This window comes from Oncorhynchus gorbuscha, linkage group LG03 (assembly GCF_021184085.1).
Source record: "Oncorhynchus gorbuscha isolate QuinsamMale2020 ecotype Even-year linkage group LG03, OgorEven_v1.0, whole genome shotgun sequence".
Classification (NCBI taxonomy): domain Eukaryota; kingdom Metazoa; phylum Chordata; class Actinopteri; order Salmoniformes; family Salmonidae; genus Oncorhynchus; species Oncorhynchus gorbuscha.
This window is the reverse complement of record NC_060175.1, coordinates 37657948-37677159: the sequence shown is the minus strand read 5'-3', so window position 1 is coordinate 37677159 and position 19212 is coordinate 37657948. Positions and strand designations below refer to the sequence as shown.

Sequence of the window (19212 nt, the reverse complement as noted above, 5' to 3'; positions counted from 1 at the left end):
TTTAGTCAATTTTAGAAAAAGGCTATAACAAAATGTGGAAAAAGTCAAGGGGTATAGTTTCACTATATTAAGTAATACTTTTATATGCTGATGGAAAGATAAACATAATGAAATAATTGAATTAGTTCAGGGCATCACATTACCAGAGCCAGCTAGAGAAGAATGGATGCCCCATCGGTAGACAACATTGTAGTAGCCTACAACAGTAAGCTTCATTAGAAATGCAACTCTGAGAGGAACCAACAATCAGCAGACAGCTTGAATTTGAGTTTCCTACCTGGCCATGTGAGAGCCTTTGTCTGCCCTTTAATACATGATTCACTTCATCAGATGTCTATATGATCTCCCAATTTAGATAGGATAGGACTATAACACACAGTCTTTTAAATATACACATCGGCTGAAGACTCTGTACCCTCTCATTATAAAGAACAATATTATTGTGAACACTTTTCTTCCTCCTGTACCCGCACACCAACAAAAACACGACTACAAACTATCTCAAACTCACTAACTCTCCTTCTTTGTGGACATGGCCTTACATAAAGACATCTTGTGGTCCACTGATTGGATTGTCCTTTTCCAAACAGGCTGTCTTATACGTGTGTGTGCGTGTGCGTGCGCGTGTGTGTGTGTCTCACCTGCCCTGACCCCAATTACAAGCAGACAGATCAAAGGGTTGCTGTAACTGTGATATTTAAATGACCAGCCTGCTCCCTTTATTTCTTCCCCTCTCGCTCTCTCGTTCTGTAACCACCCATAGCAGAAGTATTAATCAAACTAAGATATCATAGCTATCTTTCTCACCATTAATCTATCACCACTTCATACTAGAGGTCGACCGATTAATCGGAATGGCCAATTAATTAGGGATGATTTCAAATTTTCATAACAATCATAACAATAACAGAACAAACAATATATTTTTAAACCTGCATATTTAGCTAAAATAAATCCAGGTTAGCAGGCAATATTAACCAGGTGAAATTGTGTCACTGCTCTTGCGTTCATTGCACGCAGAGTCAATGTATATGCAACAGTTTGGGTCGCCTAATTTGCCAGAATTTTAATAATAAATGTTTTCGAAATTATAGATTCCAGATTCGACCATATTAATGACCTAAGGCTATGACTTCAAGTCTATCAACTCCCGAGATTAGGCTGGTGTAACCGATGTTAAATGGCTAGCTAGTTAGCGGGGGGGGGTTGCTAATAGCGTCAAACGTCACTCGCTCTGAGACTTGGAGTGGTTGTTCCCCTTGCTCTGCATGGGTAACGCTGCATTGAGGGTGGCTGTTGTCAATGTGTCCCTGGTTCGAGCCCTGGTAGGAGCGAGGAGAGGGACAGAAGCTATACTGTTACACTGGCAATACTAAAGTGCCTATAAGAACATCCAATAGTCAAAGGTTAATGAAATGCAAATGGTATAGAGAGAAATAGTCCCATAATTCCTATAATAACTACAACCTAAAACTTCTTACCTGGGAATATTGAAGACTTGTGTTGAAAGTAACCACCAGCTTTCATATGTTCTTATGTTCTGAGCAAGGAACTTAAACGTTAGCTTTCTTACATGGCACATACTGCACTTTTACTTTCTTCTCCAACACTTTGTTTTTGCACGATTTAAACCAAATTGAACATGTTTCATTATTTATTTGAGGCTACATTGATTTTATTGATGTATTATATTAAGATAAAATAAGTGTTCATTCAGTATTGTTGTAATTGTAATTTTTACAAATATATATTTTTTTTAAATCAGCCGGTATTGGTATCTGTAACGGCGTTCTTCGTTTGTAGAAAGAGAGTCGGACCGAAATGCAGCGTGGTGGTTACTCATGACTTTAATAAATGAAGAGCGATACATGAAATAACTTAATACAAAAACAAAACAACAAACGGAACGTGAAAACTAATTACAGCCTATCTGGTGAAACTACACAGAGACAGGAACAATCACCCACGAAATACAAAGTGAAACCCAGGCTACCTAAATACGGTTCCCCATCAGAGACAACAAGAATCACCTGACTCTGATTGAGAACCGCCTCAGGCAGCCAAGCCTATACTAGACACACCCTAATCAACCACAATCCCAATGCCTACAAAAACCCCAATACGACAATACAATAACACCATGTCACACCCTGGCCTGAACAAATAATTTAAGAAAACACATGACAGTATCGGCTTCTTTTGGTCCTCCAATTATCGGTATCGGCGTTAAAATCATAATCGGTCGACCTCTACTTCATTCCATCCAATTCCCTCTCTCTCGCCTTCGTTGATCTCTCGATCTCTATTCCATCTCTCTATCGCTCTCTTGCCCAATCAATTATTCACCTTATTTTTCTAACACTTAAGTGAGCTGGTTAGATACTTGCCTTCTGCCTATGAATGATTCACTTTTATTTAAACTAAAATCTACCATCTAAATTTCCATCATCATCATTTGCGTGCATGTATACCAGAAATGGTATCTGTGTTTGCAGACACAAGTGTATCTACTAATAAAAGGAAGACTGTGGGTGCAGGAATAAATATTAATGGATGAGCTATCTGTCAGAGAGAGAGGAGACAAGAGAAGGAAACAGAGAAAGAGGGGGGAGAGGAGACCGAGAGAGAGATAGGGGAGGGGTGCGAAGAGAGAATATTTCCCTCTGTTTAGCCCTATCCTCACATGCTTTTGTTTGCAATCAGTGTCTCCATGGAAACAAGGAGTTAAAGAGCTCACTGCAGACTACATCAAACACCTCAGGAGGCAATTGGCTGAACACACACAAGAACGCGCAGAAGCACAAACACACCCTAGCAACGGTCATTGAAATTGTTAAAAGGTTTTAAAAACTATTTTAATAAATGCAACAGTTGGACAATGGATGAACACTTAAAAAAAAACATTTTAGTCTTTTAGGAGATACTCTTATCAAGAGTGACTTACAGTACTGAGTGCATACATTTTCATACCTTTTCGTACTGGTCCTCTGTGGGAATCCAACCCACAACCCTGACATTACCATGCTCTACCAACTGAGCCTTGTGGCACTACATTTTTCAAATTTTTATGAATGGAGTTCAGGCATTATATTGTCAAATGGCAAAAAAAATGTATGTACTTGTGTGTGTATATAAACTACCGTTCAAAAGTTTGGGGTCACTTAGAAATGTCCTTGTTTTTGAAAGAAAAGCACATTTTTGTCCATTAAAATAACATCAAATTGATCAGAAATAAGGTGTTGTCACGTTCTGACCTGAGTTCCTTTGTTTTGTCTTAGTTTTAGTATGGTCAGGGCGTGAGTTGGGGTGGGCAGTCTGTTCTTTTTTCTATGATTTGGGATTTCTGTTTTGGCCTGGTATGGTTCTCAATCAGAGGCAGCTGTCAATTGTTGTCCCTGATTGAGAACCATACTTAGGTAGCCTGTTTTCACCCTTGAGTTGTGGGTGATTATCTTCTGTTGAGTGTTTGTATTCTGCACCAGACAGAACTGTTTCGGTTTCTTTCGTTCACTTTGTTGTTTTGTATTGCAGTGTTCAGTTTGATTCATTAAATATTAACATCATGAACGCATACCATGCTGCGCTTTGGTCCTCCGATCCTTCCTACTACTCCTCAGAGGAGGAGAAACCCGTACAAGTGTAGACATTGTTAATGTTGTAAATGACTATTGTAGCTGGAAACACCTGATTTAAAATAAATGGATTATCTACGTAGGTGTATAGAGGCCCATTATCAGCAACCATCACTCCTGTGTTCCAATGGCACGTTGTGTTAGCTAATCCAAGTTTATAATTTTAAAAGGCTAATTGATCATTAGAAAACCCTTTTGCAATTATGTTAGCACAACTGAAAACTGTTGTGCTGATTTAAAGAAGCAATAAAACTGGCCTTCTTTAGACTAGTTTAGTGTCTGGAGCATCAGCATTTGTGGGTTAGATTACAGGCTCATAATGGCTAGAAACAAAGCACTTTCTTCTGAAACTCGTCAGTCTATTCATGTTCTGAGAAATAAAGGCTATTCCATGCGAGAAATTGCCAAGAAACTGAAGATCTCGTACAACGCTGAGTAGTACTCCCTTCACAGAACAGCACAAACTGGCCCTAACCAGAATAGGAAGAGTAGGTGGCCCAGGTGCACAACTGAGCAAGAGGACAAGTACATTAGAATGTCTACTTTGAGAAACAGACGCCTCACAAGTTCTCAACTGTCAGCTTCATTAAATAGTACCTGCAAAACCCCAGTCTCAATGTAAGCAGTGAAGAGGTGACACCGGGATGCTGGCCTTCTAGGCAGAGTTCCTCTGTCCAGTGTCATTTTTTTCCACATATTAATATTTTATATTTATTGGCCATTTTGAGATATGGCTTTTTCTTTGCAACTCACCTCTTCAATGAAGCTGCCAGTTGAGGAATTGTGAGGTGTCTGTTTCTCCATCCGTCCGTTCGTCCGTTCGTTCGTTCGTTCATTCATTCATTTTTGGTTACTACATGATTCCATGTGTTATTTCATAGTTTTGATGTCTTCACTTTCTACAATGTAGAAAAAGTTTTTTTTTTAAAGAAAAACCCTTGAATTAATAGGTGTGTCCAAACTTTTGACTGTTACTTTATATATTTTATTATTATCAAATACAACAGGTGTAAGCCTTACAGTGAAATGCTTACTTACAAGCTCCCAACCAAAAATACGGACAAGAATAAGAGATAAAAGTAACAAGTAAATAAAGAGCAGCAGTAAAACAACAATAGCGAGACTATATACAGGGGGGTACCGGTACAGAGTCAATGTGCGGGGGCATCGGTTAGTTGAGGTAGTATGTACATGTAGGTAAGAGTTATTAAAGTGACTATGCTTAGATGACAACAGAGGTCCTGAATGGCAGTAAAGGAGTAGAGGTCCTGGATGGCAGGAAGTTTGGCCCGTGTACTGGGCCGTTCACACTACCCTCTGTAGTACCTTGTGGTCAGAGGCTGAGCAGTTGCCATACCAGGCAGTGATGCAACAAGTCAGGATGCTCTCGAAGGTGCAGCTTATTTTTTATTTTATTTTATTTTTTACAGGGACAGTGCACATTAATCAACGTTTCAGTAAAAGTGCCGGTTTTAGCCAGCCGGCTAATTTTCAACCGCAGTCCCTGGGCAGGTTATTAAAAACAATTACAATATAGACAATAGCACCATAGAACAAGCAAGACATAGCAACATAGGACAAGCAAGACATAGCATACAGACAGAGCAACATAGGACAAGCAAGACGTAGCAGACAGAGCAACACAGAACAAAAAGCAGCAAGACAAAATTCATAAAAGCAACAAAGTGTTTCCACACCTCACAAGCTATAGACAACAGACAACATGGAAAGCGGCAACACACAGCTAGGGACCATGTTCACAAATCTGATTGACCTTTAGCCATGTCTTCAAGCATTTTGTGAAAGTGTGATATGTGGTGCAGTTATGTGTGTCTGATGGCAGTGTATTCCAGACATGGGAAGCTCTCACAGAGAATGCAGATTTATTAAAGGTGCTTTTCCTTAGGGGAACTATACAGTCACCTCTCATGGCAGACTGTAGAACCTTTTGAGGATCTGAGGACCCATGCCATATCTTTTCAGTCTCCTGAGGGGGAATAGGTTTTGTTGTGCCCTCTTCACGACTGTCTTGGTGTGCTTGGACCATGTTAGTTTGTTGATGATGTGGACACCAAGGAACTTGAAGCTCTCAACCTGCTCAACTGCAGCCCCGTCGATGAGAATGGAGGCGTGCTCGGTCCTCTTTTTCCTGTAGTCCACAATCATCTCTTTTGTCTTGGTCACGTTGAGGGAGACGTTGTTGTCCTGGCACCACATGGCCAGGTCTCTGACCTCCTCCTTATAGACTGTCTCGTTGTTGTCAGTGATCAGGCCTACCACTGTTGTGTTATCGGCAAATTGAATGATGGTGTTGGAGTCAAATAAGTGAACATGGAGTACAGGAGGAGACTGAGCAAGCACCCCTGTGTTGAGGATCAGCATTGCGGATGTGTTGTTACCTACCCAGGAAGTCCAGGATCCAGTTGTTGAGGGAGGTGTTTAGTCCAAGGGTCCTTATCTTATTGATGAGCTTTGAGGGCATTATGGTGTTGAACGCCGAGCTGTAGTCAATGAATAGCATTCTCACATAGGTGTCCCTTTTGTCCAGCTGGGAAAGAGCAGTGTGGAGTGCAATAGAGATTGCGTCATGTGTGGATCTGTTGGGGTGGTATGCAAATTGAAGTGGGTCTAGGGATTTCTGGGATAATGGTGTTGATGTGAACCATGGCCAGCCTTTCAAAGCACTTCATGGCTACAGACGTGAGTGCTACGGGTCGGTAGTCATTTAGGCACGTTACCTAAGTGTTCTTGGGCACAGGCACTATGGTGGTCTGCTTAAAACATGTTGGTACTACAGACTCGAACAGGGAGAGGTTGAACATTTCATTGTAGACACTTGCCAGTTGGTCAGCGCATGCTCGCAGTACTCGTCCTGGTAATCCGTCTGGCCCTGTGGCCTTGTGAATGTTGACCTGTTTAAAGGTCTTATTCACCGGCTGTGGAGAGCGTGATCACAGTCTTCTGGAACAGCTGGTGCTCTCATGCATGTTTCAGTGTTATTTGCCTCGAAGCATGCATAGAAGTAGTTTAGCTCGTCTGGTAGGCTCATGTCACTGGGCAGCTCTCGGCTGTGCTTCCCTTTGTAGTCTGTAATGGTTTGCAAGCCCTGCCACATCCGACGAGCGTCAGAGCCGGTGTGGTATAATTTGACTTTAGTCCTGTATTGACACTTTGCCTGTTTGATGGTTTGTCGGAGGGCATAGCGGGATTTCTTATCAGCTACCGGGTTAGAATCCTGCTCCTTGAAAGCGGCAGCTCTAGCCTTTAGCTCAGTGTTGATGCTGCCTGTAATCCATGGCTTCTGGTTGGGGTATGTATGTACAGTCACTGTAGGGACAACGTCATCGATGCACTTATTGATGAAGCTATTAACAGTTGTGGTGTACTCCATATTCCAGTCTGTGCTAGCAAAACAGTCCTGTAGCTTAGCATCTGCTTCATCTGATCACTTTTTATTGATCTTGTCACTAGTGCTTCCCTCTAATTGTTAATTGTAAGCAGGAATCAGGAGGATATAATTATGGTCAGATTTGTTAAATTGAGGGCGAGGGAGAACTCTGTATGCGTCTCTGTGTGTGGAGTATACAGTTGAAGTCGGAAGTTTACATACACTTGGGTTGGAGTTATTAAAACTCGTTTTTCAACCATTCCACAGATTTCTTGTAAACAAACTATAGTTTTGGCAGGTCGGTTAGGACATTTAATTTGTGCATGACACAAGTCATTTTTTCAACAATTGTTTACAGATTATTTCACTTATAATTCACTGTATCACATTTCCAGTGGGTCAGAAGTTTACATACACTAAGTTGACTGTGCCTTTAAACAGATTGGAAAATTCCCAAAAATTATGCCATGGCTTTAGAAGCTTCTGGTAGGCTAATTCACATAATTTGAGTCAATTGGAGGTGTACCTGTGGGTGTATTTCAAGGCCTACCTTCAAATTTGATGCCTCTGCTTGACATCATGGGAAAATCAAAAGAAATCAGCCAGGACCTCAGATTTAAAAAAAATTTGTAGACCTCCACAAATCTGGTTCATCCTTGGGAGCAATTTCCAAACACCTGACGGTACCAAGTTCATCTGTACAAACAATAGTACGCAAGTATAAACACCATGGGACCACGCAGCCGTCTTACCGCTAAGGAAGGAGACATGTTCTGTCTCCTAGAGATGAATGTACTTTGGTGCAAAAAGTGCAAATCAATCTCAGAACAACAGCAAAGAACATTGTGAAGATGCTGGAGGAAGCAGGTACAAAGTATCTATATCCACAGTAAAATTAGTCCTAAATCGACATAACCTGAAAGGCCGCTCAGCAAGGAAGAAGCCACTGCTCAAAACCGCCGTAAAAAAGCCAGACTACGGTTTGCAACTGCACATGGGGACAAAGATCGTACTTTTTGTAGAAATATCCTCTGGTCTGATGAAACAAAAATATTTTTTTATATTGATTGAGTGTATGTAAACTTCTGACCCACTGGGAATGTGATAAAATAAATAAAAGCTGAAATAAATCATTCTCTCTACTATTATTCTGATATTTCACATTCTTAAAATAAAGTGGTGATCCTAACTGACCTACGACAGGGAATCTTTACTTGGATGAAATGTCAGGAATTGTGAAAAACTGAGTTTAAATGTATTTGGCTAAGGTGTGTGTAAACTTCTGACTTCAACTGTACCTGTAATGGATGTCGTCGGGAGAAAGAGAGGAGGACCAAAGCGCAGCGTGGTAAGTGTTCATGATGATGTTTAATTAAAACTCACTAAACAATAAATGACAACGTGAAGTTACCATAACCGAAACACGAAACAAACACCCACAAACCAAAAGTGAAACCCAGGCTACCTAAGTATGATTCTCAATCAGGGACAACAATTGACAGCTGCCTCTGATTGAGAACCATACTAGGCCGAACTCACAAACCAACATAGAAAAACAAAGACAGCCCACCCCAACTCACGCCCTGACCATACTAATACAAACGAACTAAGGTCAGAACGTGACAGTACCTATACAAACTTTTAATTGTTTGCGAGATCAGACATACTATAATATCACTATAATCCAAGTGTTCATTTTCGGAACTTGCCTTCATTTCAGTGCATCTAATTTGTAAACATTTCAACTGTATTAAATCATTACTTTTTTCAATTACAAAAAAAATGAACAACCATCAAAATAAATGGCTGAAAACGACAGATCCTCAAGTGGGTGGGTTATGCGCGTTGCTACTGTACACACACACACACACACACACACACACACACACACACACACACACACACACACACACACACACACACACACACACACACACACACACACACACACACACACACACACACACACACATCAAATCACTATACACACATAGGCACACATGCACAGACACACATACATAGAGGTTTCAATCGGTGTGATGGAAGAGACACATATCCACTCCAAACACATCCAAAAGCAGTGAGACCAACAATCCATTCACATACAGGGTCAAACCAAGGCTGAAACACTCCACCTTGAGCTGTTCAACGGCCTGACACAGTTACACATGCACACACTTCCACACAGTATAGCTGATACAGCCTTGTGCAGTGTCCAGACTGAAAGAGTGCTGTGTTGTTGTTTCATAAAGAGTAATTGTCCACTCAATATGTTGTGTACAAAACTGAAGAGGATAGATTGTTAAAGCAAGTGTGTGTGTGTGTATGAGGCTACAATATGTATTTATCAGTATCTGTGTGTTACGTTTTCTATAACACTAAAGTGTATGTTGTCTCCCTCTCTGTCTGACCTGCAGCACTGACTCCAGACAGCCTGACTCTGCCAACACTGCACCCTGAGGCCAGTCCCAGTCCAGTGAGCCCTGAGCCAGCCATACCCGGAGCACAGTCCCCCTCCCAGCTCCAGTACCGCAGCAAAGCACCCCACCGACGCTTCTCTATGGAAGTGAGACAGGGAGGGAGAGTTGGGAAGAAAGACAAATGTATATAAAATATAGAGAGTTTAAATGTGATAAAGTTAATATTGACAGACCGATTAGTATAGTATAGCTCGAAACACCAATCTGAAAGGAACTGCTATACTGAGAGAGACACTAAGTAAATATAGCCTCCTGTACACAAGTCAGGTAACACATTACTTGAAGGGGGTATACATAAGGCATTCATAAAACCGTTATGAAACCAGTCATAACACCATTATGATATCATAAGTGACTGGGTTCCTCTCCAGGCTGAGTGGCTTCCTCTCAGCCTCAGAACAGCAGTAGCTGCTAGACAGCCCACAGGGAATTACAATCATCGGAATGTTCTTTCTTTACCGTCTCTCGCTTTATTTCTTCTTCTTTTTTGCTTCCACTAAACCCAGCCGTGACAGATACCTTTAGTGGGAGAATTCAGCCGTATTACTTTTCAACAAAAATAACTGCAAAGAGCGACTGTCACAAATGCATATGTTTGTGTACGCACGCACAAACGAGCACACACACACACCCTGGGGAAATGTACATACACACAAAAACGTTATTTTAGACAGTTCCAGATGTGTATTACAGGGGGAAGCGTGAGATAGTCACTCACAGGAGAAACTGTGTCAGAGGGTGAGAGACTGGGGGAAATGATTAATTGAACAGAGGTTTGATTCATCTCTGCCTATATTCAAACAGGTCTCCATTCATACAGAATAGAGTCACAGAGAGAAGATGACATTCTCAAACCAATAGTTGTCTCATCATCCCTAGCTTTAAATAGCCACAATCCCTCCTCACCTCTGGCAATGAACATTCTGGTGCAATGTGTCATTGATAATATGAGAATATTGCCCATTTATGATGGTATGTATATTGACGAATACTGATTGATTATGTGTGAGTGTTGCATATTGATGACGGATTATTGATTGTCTGCAGGATGTGAGTAAGCGTATGTCTCTGCCCATGGACATCCGCCTTCCTCCTGAGTTCCTCAAGAAGCTGCAGATGGAGAGAGAGATGGAGAGTGAGAACAACTCTCCTCCCTGCAAACCCCTCAGCCGCATGTCTCGACGGGCTTCACTGGTTAGTACCCCAGACCTCGTACCCCTACTGTATACCTCATACTCCTATACCCTAAATCAAACCCCTCAAACGCATGTCCCTACGGGCTTCACTGTTCAGTATCACATACCTGTACCATTATATACCATAATACACCCATACCCCAATACACTAAATCAAACCACTCAGACGCATGTCCCTACGGGCATCACTGGTCAGTATCCTGTACCCCCCCCCCCCTATACCCCAATAGCCTAATATACCCATACCACAACACCCAGTAGGCTACCGCCTATACCCAATACCATGATCCCTAAATCATATGGTCATAACCATAAATATATCCCTTTACCATCCATAACCCTACAGCACAGTTACCCTACACATAACTAACCAATATCCCAATACTGTAATAATACCCTATTGCCCTAACCATAGTAGGCTACCTAATGTGTTTTTCCATGCAGTCTGACATTGGCTTTGGAAAGCTGGAGACGTACGTGAAACTGGGCAAACTGGGAGAGGTAAGTGTGTATCGCTATGGTCACGCTCTTTCAGCTGCAGTTCAAGCCACACATCCAGCTGATGGAATAGGTGCAGGATACAGAGAATAACATGTGAAAATAAAGGAGAAACTTGAAAGTAAATGTGTGTGGGTGTTATCAGCGCGTGGGTGTTATCAGTGTGTGGGTGTTATCAGCGCGTGGGTGTTATCAGCGTGTGGGTGTTATCAGCGTGTGGGTGTTATCAGCGTGTGGGTGTTATCAGCGCGTGGGTGTTATCAGCGCGTGGGTGTTATCAGCGCGTGGGTGTTATCAGCGCGTGGGTGTTATCAGCGCGTGGGTGTTATCAGCGCGTGGGTGTTATCAGCGTGTGGGTGTTATCAGCGTGTGGGTGTTATCAGCGCGTGGGTGTTATCAGCGTGTGGGTGTTATCAGCATGTGGGTGTTATCAGCGCGTGGGTGTTATCAGCGTGTGGGTGTTATCAGCGTGTGGGTGTTATCAGCGTGTGGGTGTTATCAGCGTGTGGGTGTTATCAGCGTGTGGGTGTTATCAGCGTGTGGGTGTTATCAGCGTGTGGGTGTTATCAGCGCGTGGGTGTTATCAGCGCGTGGGTGTTATCAGCGTGTGGGTGTTATCAGCGTGTGGGTGTTATCAGCGCGTGGGTGTTATCAGCGCGTGGGTGTTATCAGCGTGTGGGTGTTATCAGCGCGTGGGTGTTATCAGCGCGTGGGTGTTATCAGCGCGTGGGTGTTATCAGCGCGTGGGTGTTATCAGCGTGTGGGTGTTATCAGCGTGTGGGTATTCACCTTCCCTTTTACCTCAAGTGAGTCAACACATTCTCTGGGGTCATACTGGGTTTCACCAATCTACAATAGCTGGATAGGTGTAAGCAATCCCCCTACTTAGTTTTCTTCATATGTCTTACACCTATTCAGTCCTGCCAGATCTGTGAAGGGGAGTGAACATGGGCCGCATCAGGGTGGGAGCAGTGTTCTGGAATGTATTGCAGTCTAGGTCATCTCAAACCAGAGGGGGGAGTTAAAACATGTGTTTACAGTAAACTAACAGAACCAATGAATGGCCAACCATGACTGCTCCTCCACATAACAATGTGGTCCTCTTTAAATACCTTACATCCTGCCATGAAACAAGTCATTGTTTCAAGAGAGACAGCAATGACTTAAAGCTGCCTGGTAGCAAAATTAACCTTATTCTTAATAGGTTATGGTTAGGGGTAAGGTTATGGGATAGGGTTAGACTCAGTAGTTAAAAGGGTCAGGGTTAGACATTTGGCAATGACTATTCCTTCCTGTTTCCTATTTCCTGATCCCGTGTAGGGGACGTATGCCACCGTTTTTAAGGGTCGGAGCAAACTGACAGAGAACCTGGTGGCGCTGAAAGAGATTAGGCTAGAGCACGAGGAGGGTGCGCCCTGTACAGCTATCAGAGAAGGTAACACACAGCACCCTATACAACCATCAAACCTCTCTCCGAACCTCTGCTCACCCCTCATCACACCACACATACCCACAAACGTGTTTCAACAGGGCTGAGATTTACTACTGTAGCTCATTTTCTCTCTGCCAACAAGAAGTGTGAACAGTTTGTGTCATGAACAGTGCTTGTGCCCATAGAAATGGATGTGACGCCACCCAGTGGAGCGAAAATGTAATTACCATGTCATCCATGCAGCCAGAGGTACATCCAACCATTTTCTCTGTCTCTCTGCAGTGTCTCTACTGAAGAACCTAAAACACGCCAACATTGTCACACTGCATGACATCATACACACAGAACGCTCCCTCACTCTTGTCTTTGAGTACCTGGTGAGTAGTTCAAACATCTTTCAAATACTTTGAGCAGTTTAATAATCAGTATCTTTTTTTTTTTTTTTTTTACATAGCTTCATGTTCTTAAATAGTGTGTGTGTTTGTCGGTGTGTCTCTCAGGACAGTGATCTGAAACAGTACCTGGACAACTGTGGAAACCTGATGAGCATGAACAACGTCAAGGTTAGTCCCCAGAGCAATAGAGAGTTGGGCCACCTTTTAGAAACAGACGCCATGTAGTTGCCAATGAGCAGTCCATTTATCCAGTCATGACAAGAATTTGGATTCTAATTTTAGAAGTTCAGTAACATTCTGTAGCATTGTTTAAAATTAAGAAAAATTCCAGGAATTGCTATTGGACAATACTTCTCATGGGGAGCTAACATGGCTGCCGTGTGGAATTATTTGATTGTAATTGTATCATGTAAATGCATCATAAAGCAGAAACCTCAATGTCCTAACTCTAAATATATGGTTATTGTCACCCCTACTGAAAACAGTTCATCATCTTCTCTTCTCTCTCTCTCTCTCTGTAGATCTTTATGTTCCAGTTGTTACGTGGTCTGTCCTACTGCCATAAGAGGAAGATCCTTCACAGAGACCTCAAACCTCAGAACCTGCTCATCAACGACAAGGGAGAGCTCAAACTAGCTGACTTTGGTATGACATGCACACACGCACACACATACAGATAGTCTCCCCATACAGATCGATACACAGACATTGGTAACTTAGCAACCTTTTCAACACCCATTCGGCATGTAGATGACCAGATCAGTAGATAACGTTCCCTCTCGGAGATCCAGCTCATGACTGTTTGTTTGATTGGTCAGGTCTGGCACGGGCCAAGTCTGTCCCCACTAAGACCTACTCCAACGAGGTGGTGACTCTATGGTACCGCCCCCCTGAAGTACTTCTGGGTACCACAGAGTACTCTACACCCATCGACATGTGGTGAGTAGTACACTACACAGGTACACACAAAAATGCACACACACACAGACCTCCATTCTGACTCGGAGAGACAGAATCCTTTCAGAAAACCTCTACATGTCTGTCACGTTGATTAACCTTCATTAACAACAATGGAAACCTAAATGAGAGAAACCATGTTTTGATCAGATGTCTTGTCCACACTATACTTGATCACAGCAACATAGCTAAGCTGTTCCTTCACTTAACTCGCATATAAGCCATCACTCCTGATATGAGTAATCACCATGGTGATCATTTCTGCATCACATGAATTTACCTTGAATCTTCAAATGCTGTTATCCAGCAACACAATACAGCAACTTTCAACTAATTCGCAACACATTATTTTCATCAGTGGATGGGTCTCCATCAGAGCAGAGGACATCATTGTACTCTCTTACACCTTGGCTTATACACAGGCCTGCTTTTAGATGTGTGTGTGTGTCTCTGTTCTACTGACAAATCTCCTGCTCTGTGTCAAATCAAATCAACTTTTATTTGTCACATACTTTGTAAACAACAGGTGTAGACTAACAGTGAAATATTTACTTATGTGTGCGTGTGTGGTGTGTGTACATGGTGGTCTAGACCATGTGATGTGAGTCCATCAGTGTGAGTGTGTGTGCAGCTCCAGGGGTTTGTTATTTCCATACACACTGTGAAGCATTACCACCTCCCTTCAGGCATTAGTCTCCAAAGATCACTTTGGACATGTTCCAGAACATCAAAACTGTCATGTATCATGGGTCAATTGTGAATGACTGACTGATCTACAAATAATCTGCTATGTCAAACGCATCCTTTACTTTCCATTTCAATCCTCTGTGTCTGTGCTTCCTGTGTATGTGTTAAAGGGGCGTGGGCTGTATTCTATTTGAGATGGCGACAGGTCGTCCCATGTTCCCAGGCTCCTCAGTGAAAGAGGAGCTGCACTTAGTCTTCAGAATCATTGGTAATTCTACTCTTTCATTTATACCACTGGGCAATTGTGCTGGTAACTACCGTAATTTCCGGACTATAAGCCGCTACTTTATTCCCACACTTTGAACCTCGCGGTTTATACAATGACGCGGCTAATTTATGGATTTTTCCCTCTTTCACAAGATTCATGCCGCCAAAAAACTGAGCACCGTCACATAATGTGACGTAAATCGAGCGCGCTCAAACCTCCCATCATTCTCATTACGGTAGTAATTTTGTCACCCTCATCATGGCAAAGAAACGGAGAAATGCATATGATGCAGCTTTCAAGTTGAAGGCGATAAATCTGGCTGTTGGAAAAGGAAATAGAGCTGCTGCATGGGAGCTTGGCCTTAATGAGTCGATGATAAGACGTTGGAAACAGCAGCGTGAGGAACTGACTCAGTGCAGAAAGACAACAAAAGCTTTCAGAGGGAAGAAAAGCAGATGGCCCAAAGTATTTGCAGCCACTCGACATCAGTGTAAATCGTGCATTTAAGGTGGCGCTCCTTGTTCAGTGGGAGTCTTGGATGACAAGTGGGGAGAAATCCTTCACTAAAACGGGCCGCAGGCGAAGAGCATCTTATGGTCAAGTCTGCCAGTGGGTCCTGACAGCGTGGAGCATTGTCAAAAAATCCACTATCATCAACGTCTTTCGAAAGGCTGGACTGCTCTGTGTTGAAGGGGCAGCCTGAGCTCAGCGGGGTATTTGCCTCCGGATGAAAGTGACGAGAGCGACAATGAAAACGATCCAACATCGGATGAAGCAATTCTGAGGCTTTTCAACTCCGACACTGAAGGAGATGACTTCAGTGGTTTCAGTGCACAGGAGGAGGAAGATAGTGACCAATGACTTTCTTGGTAGGCTTCTGTTTTAATTTTTGTTACAAGCCGTGTTTCGTTTAAAGGCTGTGTAAAGTTAATTTCTTTCAATGTACCAGTAGGCAGGCTTATAGACATGTGCGGCTTATTTATGTACAAAATACATATTTTTTAATAATTCAGTGGGTGCGGTTTATATTCAGGTGCGCTTAATAGTCCAGCAATTACGGTAGACTCAAAGACATACAGACAACCCCCCCATACAGACATAGAATATGAAGCATTTACATGAACCTTTCTCTCTCTCGCTCTCTCTCAGGTACCCCAAAAGAAGACAGCTGGCCAGGTATCTCCAATAATGATGAGTTCAGATCCTACATGTTCCCCGAGTACAGACCTCAGCCACTCATCAACCATGTGCCTAGGTAACACAACCACAGCATTACCGCAATAAGACCACTCACCAACCACTAGCTCAGGTAACACAAACCACAACCCAGTAACATAACCAGAATCTACTGTCCTCTCCAGGCTGGACACTGAGGGGATTGACATGCTAACTGCTTTACTCCTGGTAAGAAAAACACTTACACCAACCTGTAACCAATAGTGTTCAGTACCAAACCTTTATTCTGGCGTTGTGTGCATGTCCGTGTTATTTCAGTATGACACTAGGACCAGAGTCTCAGCTGAAGCATCTCTTAGACACCCCTACTTCCTCACCCTGGGAGAGAACATCCACAGCCTCGCAGACAGTAAGACACACACATTAAATGTATTTGACTTCAATCATGTGGTGAGAATGATGTATTAAGTTGCAATTTATGTTTTGTGCTTCATGCTCTCTCTATCTCACTCCCTCCCTCTCACCTCTCTCTCTCTCTCACCTCTATCTCACTCCCTCCCTCTCACTTTCTCTCTCTCACCTCTCTCTAGCCTCCTCTGTGTTTTCTCTCAGAGAAATTAAACTACAGAAAGACCCAGGCCACCGCAGCTCACTGTTCCAGCCTCCAGGTACAATACAGTACAACAAATACAGTACTACTCCCATAAACCATCACAATAACACAAATAACAACTACTGCAAATAAACCATGAAACATGTTCAGTTCATTCATGTGATCCTCCTGTTCTCTTTACCAAACCCAGGTCGGGGGAAGAACAGAAGGCAGAGCATATTCTAAAGGACGACCAGCCGATGGAGTGCAGACAGGGCGAGAGAAACCCTCAAGGAGGAATCGGCTTTGAAGACAAACACACTCCAATCCCTCATACAAACAGAAATACAAATGCAAACACAAACATCCAGGTCACATCAGTCTAACCTAAAAGGTATTTCCTGGTTAAATAAAGGTTCAAGTTCAATTTACACACACATCTAATCCTCTCCCTCCCCACAACAGAGGATGGATACAGACAGGGTTTCTGAGAATAAACTAGCACTACACCTCAAATGTCTTGGAGCCGAGTTCCCTCTATATGAGCATTCTACTGTCATGATTCTGAGACTGACCAGGAAATATCTCCCATTCTCCTACCCAATCCCCTTCCTACTCAGCCCCCTGCAGACACCCAAGCTAACCAATCACTCTGCATGTTTCAATGATCTCCACTTCTCCCTTTCCCTTCCTCCTCTCCTTCTGTTCATGTCCCCTTGTAATAAAAGAACACAGAGTTAGCACCTTGCAACACAACCACCATCTGAGACCAAAACTCTAAATCCAAACTAAATCTGAATGGTTGGGCAAACCTGCCTCTACATAACCACCCCTTGATTTCACCTAGTGGGGATTTCATTCAAATCAGTATTACAGTTTTTGAAATGGCCTTAGTAAAATGTGCTTGAGATTTCTTTCTTCAAAATATGATATAAAGAAACCTATGGGCATTTGCTTTGCATTAGTGAATAACACACGTTTAGTGTTCGTATCACTGAGTCTCCTATTTGCACAAGCCTGAAATCACCTCTGAAGAGTGTTCCTGGACTGGCTCTAGATTAAGATGAAGAAGGATTAGACAAAGACCATTACATAATGAACCCGGAATTGCAAATTGAAACTGACTATTCCAATTGGTTTATTCACTTCCATTCACTGGAGCACAAATCTGATCTCCCCACTTCTCTCTGAAGTGTGCAGTTGTTTCCTCCCCCTGTGAAATGGGCTTGGGAATTCCAATTGGCTCCCAGAGCAGGTATAGGATACTCCCTAAATAATCTGGACATCACTGTCTAATCTGTCTCCATTTTATGCTTGGACCAAGCCTCTCTTCTAACATAGTCTCCCCTTACCTCTCGCCTAACCTCCTCTCACCTACCTCTCTCCTAACCTAGGTTGCATCTAGTCTTGAGGGGGTTCCTCTTCTCCTCTCATTCATCTAAACTGTTATAAAAAAAGACAGGGTCACTGAAAAGCAACTTGGGGTAAGCCTACTAGGTTTCAATCTGTTTACACCTCTGTGTGTCCAGCACATTTACAGTGCCTTGCAAAAGTATCCGGCCCCCTTGAACTTTGCGAACTTTTCCATATTTCAGGCTTCAAACATAAAGATATAAAAATGTATTTTTTTTGTGAAGAATCAACAACAAGTGGGACACAATCATGAAGTGGAACGACATTTATTGGAGATTTCAAACTTTTTTAACAAATCAAAAACTGAAAAATTGGGCGTGCAAAATTATTCAGCCCCTTTACTTTCAGTGCAGCAAACTCTCTCCAGAAGTTCAGTGAGGATCTCTGAATGATCCAATGTTGACTTAAATGACTAATGATGATAAATACAATCCACCTGTGTGTAATCAAGTCTCCGTATAAATGCACCTGCACTGTGATAGTCTCAAAGGTCCGTTAAAAGCGCAGAGAGCATCATGAAGAACAAGGAACACACCAGGCAGGTCCGAGATACTGTTGTGAAGAAGTTTCAAGCCGGATTTGGATACAAAAAGATTTCCCAAGCTTTAAACATCCCAAGGAGCACTGTGCAAGCGATAATATTGAAATGGAAGGAGTATCAGACCACTGCAAATCTACCCAGACCTGGCCGTCCCTCTAAACTTTCAGCTCATACAAGGAGAAGACTGATCAGAGATGCAGCCAAGAGGCCCATGATCACTCTGGATGAACTGCAGAGATCTACAGCTGAGGTGGGAGACTCTGTCCATAGGACAAAAATCAGTCGTATATTGCACAAATCTGGCCTTTATGGAAGAGTGGCAAGAAGAAAGACATTTCTTAAAGATATCCATAAAAAGTGTTGTTTAAAGTTTGCCACAAGCCACCTGGGAGACACACCAAACATGTGGAAGAAGGTGCTCTGGTCAGATGAAACCAAAATGGAACTTTTTGGCAACAATGCAAAACGTTATGTTTGGTGTAAAGCAACACAGCTCATCACCCTGAACACACCATCCCCATTGTCAAACATGGTGGTGGCAGCATCATGGTTTGGGC

The 19212-nt window shown here is 42.7% G+C and overlaps 1 protein-coding gene across 3 annotated transcripts in view; it reads left to right on the top strand.

The window, feature by feature from the left end:
- Positions 1–18325, top strand: part of cdk18 (cyclin dependent kinase 18) — a 53160-nt gene extending 34835 nt beyond the window's left edge. For 2 of the 3 annotated variants that reach the window (XM_046342439.1, XM_046342440.1), the window contains 14 exons: positions 9438–9586; positions 10548–10694; positions 11141–11197; positions 12515–12629; positions 12909–13003; positions 13127–13189; positions 13543–13666; positions 13840–13960; positions 14836–14933; positions 16083–16188; positions 16295–16337; positions 16428–16518; positions 16700–16777; positions 16913–18325. In XM_046342439.1, the coding sequence (XP_046198395.1) occupies positions 9438–9586; positions 10548–10694; positions 11141–11197; positions 12515–12629; positions 12909–13003; positions 13127–13189; positions 13543–13666; positions 13840–13960; positions 14836–14933; positions 16083–16188; positions 16295–16337; positions 16428–16518; positions 16700–16777; positions 16913–16947 (1322 nt within the window). In that variant the 3' untranslated portion in view covers positions 16948–18325. The remainder of the gene's footprint in view (positions 1–9437; positions 9587–10547; positions 10695–11140; positions 11198–12514; positions 12630–12908; positions 13004–13126; positions 13190–13542; positions 13667–13839; positions 13961–14835; positions 14934–16082; positions 16189–16294; positions 16338–16427; positions 16519–16699; positions 16778–16912) is intronic. The other variant, XM_046342441.1, reaches the window with a different exon arrangement.
- The last annotated feature ends 887 nt before the right edge of the window (positions 18326–19212 follow it).